Below are 5471 nucleotides of genomic sequence, written 5' to 3'. Positions count from 1 at the left end.
TTCCTGTTTGTTTTTTCTAATAAGTAGAAGAAGTCTTGTTCAAGTCTGATGAGTAATAACACTTTGATTTGAACCTCAGTTAATGCTGGTATGTTTCTACACTGGCCCTTGCTTAAGAGTTATTGCATTGGAAATACAACCATCACCTCTTTCATCTGTCTCTCTTCTTGTCCCCACCCCAGTCAGAGTCTGATCTCTCTCTCTCTGTCTCTCTCTCTCTGTCTCTCTCTCTCACTATCATGATGTTGGCATGGTTGTATAGTCCTCATTCACCCTCCTTCTCCTTTTCTCTCTCTCCGCCTCTTTTCCTCCATCTACCTCCTGTGTATCTTTCCCAAACCCCTTTCCACCACTGTCCTCCACCCCCTCCCTCCACCCTTTGCCCCGGCCCCACCCCTCAGTCGCTGTCTGATTTGTCGTCCTTGGTGGTGGTAGCGTGGTTATACAGGCCCTGGGCCATCAGGTGCAGCGCCAGCGTGTTCTTGATTCCTGAAGCCTTTTTAATCTTGGCCCGTTTGTTCTGGAACCAGATTTTGATCTGTGACTCGTTAAGGCCCAGCTCATTGGCCAGGCTCTGGCGCCGCTGCTCCGTCAGGTAGCGGTTGGACTGGAACTCTTCCTTCAGGCGCTGCAGCTGCTCGGCCGTGAAGGCGGTACGCGGACGCTTGTCCTCCTTGCTGCTGCACTTCTTCTTTGGTCTGCGGGTTCGGGGACCTGCGGTGGGCGTGGCTATGTTGAGTTGGAATAAATAACAGCAAGGCAAGGCAGTTTGGAAACAGCATGCTAAGTGTTGCATCCCTTACTCAGCAAAATCACCAGTGTTGGATTAACCCTTACAGCGTTGAATTAACACCTTAAAGCTTGCCGTTCAAACGACCATACGCTGTTCACAGCACAGTCCAATTAACACTCATAAAAATGTTGAATTCAGCCTCACGTGTCGGTATCGAATTAGCACTTACATGTCCGCACGTCCCTTACTTAGCAAAAAACTAACCAGTGTTGGATTTAACCCTTATTGTGTTCAATTAACGGCTCCAGTTATGCGTGTAATGAACACTTACAGCATTTAATTAATGACACCAGCGGTGTTGAATGCCTACCTACGCTGTACACGTGCAGTAGAACTAACACTTCCATTAACTATTAAATGTTAATGTTGTTAATCAGAATTTCTGCTCAAAACAGCATCGTTCTAAAATAAAAACACTTGTATGACATTGTCAAGGTTAGGAACAAGGACACAGACCATCGTTACAACATTACAATCCAACCTTATCATCAAAACGCTAAAATTTAGGCTTCATTTATATAAACGCTCATAATATAATATAATATAATATAAAATAATGAAAGAAAATTATTAAAAAAAAGACATTTCTAAACCGTTTTCATCCCGTTATTGTTTTGTTTATTTTTGGTCTATGAAAGTGACAATATTCAGAACACTATGTCGCTAATATATACAATAATACTAGTGTGTAAGTCACGTAAACGCACACGTAGGATGCCAGGCCGTCGCCCTGCTTAACCTTAACCTTCACTTTAACCTTGGTTGTGTTTTTTTGTATTACAAGCTGATCACAAGATGATTTTTATGAATTAATTGTTGCTTCTTGTTTGTTTGTTTGTTTGCTTGTTTTGCTGTGGTTATATTTTGAATGCGTACAAATAAGAAATTGGGTTTTTGCAAAATGGGATGTTTTTTCTTCCATCAATTCACTTACTAATTCATTGCCATTCTTTAATTCATTGATGTCTATAAGCTACAGGGTGAAGCAGTTTATAATTATTTTGGGGTTTTTTTTGGTTGTTTTTTTTTTTTTGATGAAACTCGCTTATTATTAGTTGACAATCGTCATAATCCAGATTTCTCCTGGTTGGTTAGCTTTGGTTACCAATAGGTCGAGGGTCTGGTAGCTTTAATCCCGACTTCATTTCTGTAAAATGGAACAAAATGATTTTCGCGTTGCAGCAGAATTCCGCCGAAATTTGGGGTCAACTTGGATTCGAAGTGAACGTGTAAGTTGTGTAGTAACACACTTCCAGTCGAATGGAGGAAATAGAATTAAAGTTATTGTTGCTGGGGGAAAAAAAAAAGCTCTCATGCGGAATGTTCATGAATATTAACCATGGGCTCCATTTTGAGCGTTTTTTTTTATGGTGGAAAATTTTGGCTTGAGATTTTGATAGTCATCATCGTGCTGTGATTTAAAGAGTAAATAAAGAAATATAGAAACAGTATTTCGTGAGATTTAAGCCTTAGGCTAAACGTTAACCTAAAAAAAACAAAAGAAAAAAATGGAAGTAAATTAAGAGAATATTTAGCGTCGGGAAAAAAAACCTCCCGTAAATATAAAAAAGTATATTTTATATATTTACATCCAGTGTCATATAGTCCATGTTATTCCATTTTAAAACATGTATATAATCTAAAAAAAAGATCTATTTTTATACATTAATTTAATAATGCAAATGAATTCAAACCAAGCAATCGTTGCCAAAACTCTTTCTAAAACCAAAATTTCTACAAAATGCCTAATTAGAATAACTTTGGATGATGTCACTGGTTTGTTTTGATTTATTTATTTTTTTATAAGCATTAGAAGCGAAAATGTCCATTTTCTTAGTATTCTAGCTTGGGATTTGAAGCAGTCGGTGCATTATGTTGGATGCATGATTTATTCTGTAGTTGCATTATTATTATTTTTTTTTATTTTTTAAATAATAAATGGACGTCTTAAACAGCCTTATTCACAAATAAAGTACCTTTTAAACTCATCTTCATTTTGTTTTGTTGTTTTTTTCCCCCCATTTAATTCGTATACTGGAGACAGCCAGAGGCGTCCTGCAGTCCATTGTCCCAAAAATATGCTAATGAACTTGGAAGAAGGAAAAGGACTGGCATCGCAGAGCAAGAAATCATTTGTTTTATAGTCCTGCTTCATTCAATCCTGTTAAATATAGCGTTCATCTAGTTATATCCCGACCTAATATAGCGCTAAAGAAATAGCTAATATAGTATTATAGAGTATCAGGTCATGAAGTTAAGGTTCTGGTTAAAATCAGTATTTTTTGGTTATAATATGTGATTTGATGAAATATATGTATATATAACACAAATAAATAGTTTTGCAATCTCTTATGCCTTTATTATATAATACGTGGACCTGTTTATTTATGTACATCTACATGGTGGTAGAAAAAAAAGCCACCAAAAGATTTACCACACACTATTTTCCCGTCATTTCGGTGATTTTATTTTGGTTGATTTGTTTCTTTTAATAGAAAAAAAAGCCAGCTAGTTAGGTTTATTTGACATGGCAAAGACACTGATTGACTATTTATTATTATTATCATTATTATTAAATGAATTAACGTTTGGTTTCTGTGGTAAAAAAAAGAAAAGAAAAGAAATTGAGCTGTTATTAGCCGTGTGCTAATTCCATTCTCCTGAATAAACGATTCTAAAGAAACGTGTTTTTTTTACACAAACATCACCAATTATCCTCGCAGGAAATATAAGACTCTTTATATAAGCAGTTTAAACACATTTTACTACACATTATCAACGTCAAAGACAAGCTAGCAAAGCGCTGCTAGCCACTTGCTAGTGTTACCCGCTATGCTAATAGGGACAAAATACCACAGCAAGAGCAAAACTCAACACTGCAGAAATGTAAGTGTTCATTCGGCACCACAAGGGTTAATTCTACACACTTTTTAGGTTTTAAATTCAACACTTCTTGTGTATTAGCATGGACAAAGCTGTAAGGGTGAATAAAACCTTTGGATTTTGCTGTGACAGCAGGAACAAACATTGCAGTTCAGTTCACAAAAACAGAATCATGAACAATTATTATTAGTATTATTTGTTTTTTTATTTAGAAATGTAATGTTTTAATATGTGAATGAATCGGTGCTAATCCTAAATCCCCTCCTGTCCTATACACCACACTGTACATGCTAATTCCTCTCTAGCAGGTTGTGGCTCTGCTTCAGCCTATAAGCTTCACTCTATATTTTAACTGTTTGTTCACCACACCGGTGTTTATTATTTATTTAAAACACCAGATTAGACATTATGGACATTTCAACTCTAAATATTACACACTTCATTTTGTTGTAAAAATCCATCATGGAATTGATCCGTTTGAGAGAGACAGAAAATTGCAGAATATTTCTTTCATGATTTACAATAATCTTAAAAAAAAAAAGTATATTATTATTATTATTATTATTATTATTATTATTATTATTATTATTATTGTTGTTGTTGTAGATATTTTTATTTTCAAGATTACAATTGTTACATTGTTTTTATTTACATTGCAAGATTATAATAATAATAATTATTATTATTATTATTATTATTATTATTATTATTATTATGTGACACTGAGGTTTTTATGATTACTTTTGGGTTTGTTTATTACTGATAAAGGTTTCTTTTGCCTGTTTAATATTTGCTTTTTTTTATTATTAAGTCGTTTTGTTATCTCTTGATTTAGGATTCATTTTATTTTACAGAGCTGCATCATGACTCTAGGGCGATTTTTATAAACTAATAACTGGATAATACTAAAATGATGTATTTTGTCTATATGTCATGACTTCGGGGTTAGTTAGATGGGGTAGTACTTTTTTTAAAGGTGTTGAAGAGGATGAATGATGTTTTATGGGCTTGTGTTTGTTTGAAATAAAGAAACATGACTTGAGCTGCGTTACCTGCCGAGGGTCTGTCCGAGTAGCGCGTGCAGTAAACCCAGGCGGGCCACAGCATGGGCTGGTTCTGGGTTAAAGTGGACGAGTTCGGTTGTGAAAGCTCCGAGTCCGAGCTCAGGCACTGCTCCTGGTTTTCTCCGTGCACTTTCACCGGCTCGTCGTCTGTCACCGTGTCGGCTTTCTTCCCGGCGTGCGGTGTGGACGTGCTCTCCGTGGACACCTGTCCCACCTGTCCGACGTCCCCCGGCTGTCCCGTGTCTCTCTCACTCCGTCTCAGCGCACTTTCCTCTGTCTTTTTGCGTCCGAAATCCGGGCGCAGAATGTTGTCGATGAAGAAGTTGGTGACGCGATGAGGAGGCGGCGGTGGCGGCGGCGGCGGCGGTGGAGGAGGAGGAGGAGGCTGAGAAGGAGGCGCGTGTTCCGGGGACGGAGCTGTCAGCACCTCGGTGTCTCCCGAACGCCGAGCGTCTCCTCTCACTCTCTGCTCATTCTCATCCATACTGACAAGGACGCACTCCCTCTCTCACCTCGGTCTCTCTCTTTAACCCCCTTTAACCGCACTTATCAGGCACTTTACACAATACGGAGCGACCGCGCTCCACTTTGTCTGCTTTAAAATGGTAAAACAATTAAATAATAATAGTAATAATAATAATAATAAGATTAGAATATCAACACTAATCAGCGTGGATTTTGGACTGGAAGCAGATCTTCTTCCTGCGCATCGAGCTCACAAAGCAGAAGCA

General features: G+C 37.6%; 1 protein-coding gene across 1 annotated transcript; it reads right to left on the bottom strand.

Annotated features, from left to right (window-relative positions):
• Nucleotides 1–397: 397 nt before the first annotated feature.
• en2a (engrailed homeobox 2a) lies at nucleotides 398–5471 on the bottom strand. Its single transcript, XM_060873351.1, has 2 exons — nucleotides 4729–5471; nucleotides 398–729 (listed from the first exon to the last, which is right to left on the bottom strand). Exons 1-2 carry the CDS (start codon nucleotides 5222–5224, stop codon nucleotides 398–400), a joined length of 828 nt encoding a protein of 275 aa, XP_060729334.1. The 5' UTR covers nucleotides 5225–5471.

Source organism: Tachysurus vachellii, chromosome 7 (assembly GCF_030014155.1).
Source record: "Tachysurus vachellii isolate PV-2020 chromosome 7, HZAU_Pvac_v1, whole genome shotgun sequence".
Classification (NCBI taxonomy): Eukaryota; Metazoa; Chordata; class Actinopteri; order Siluriformes; family Bagridae; genus Tachysurus; species Tachysurus vachellii.
The sequence above is the reverse complement of the archived record's forward strand: the minus strand, read 5'-3'. Positions and strand labels throughout refer to the sequence as shown.

Bases quoted from the DNA above. Each gene is read 5' to 3' on its own strand.
- en2a (XM_060873351.1), bottom strand. From the start codon at position 5,224: ATGGATGAGAATGAGCAGAGAGTGAGAGGAGACGCTCGGCGTTCGGGA. The intron at 730-4,728 runs GTAACGCAGCTC...AACTCAACATAG, and splicing joins CTCGGACAGACCCTCGGCAG to CCACGCCCACCGCAGGTCCC.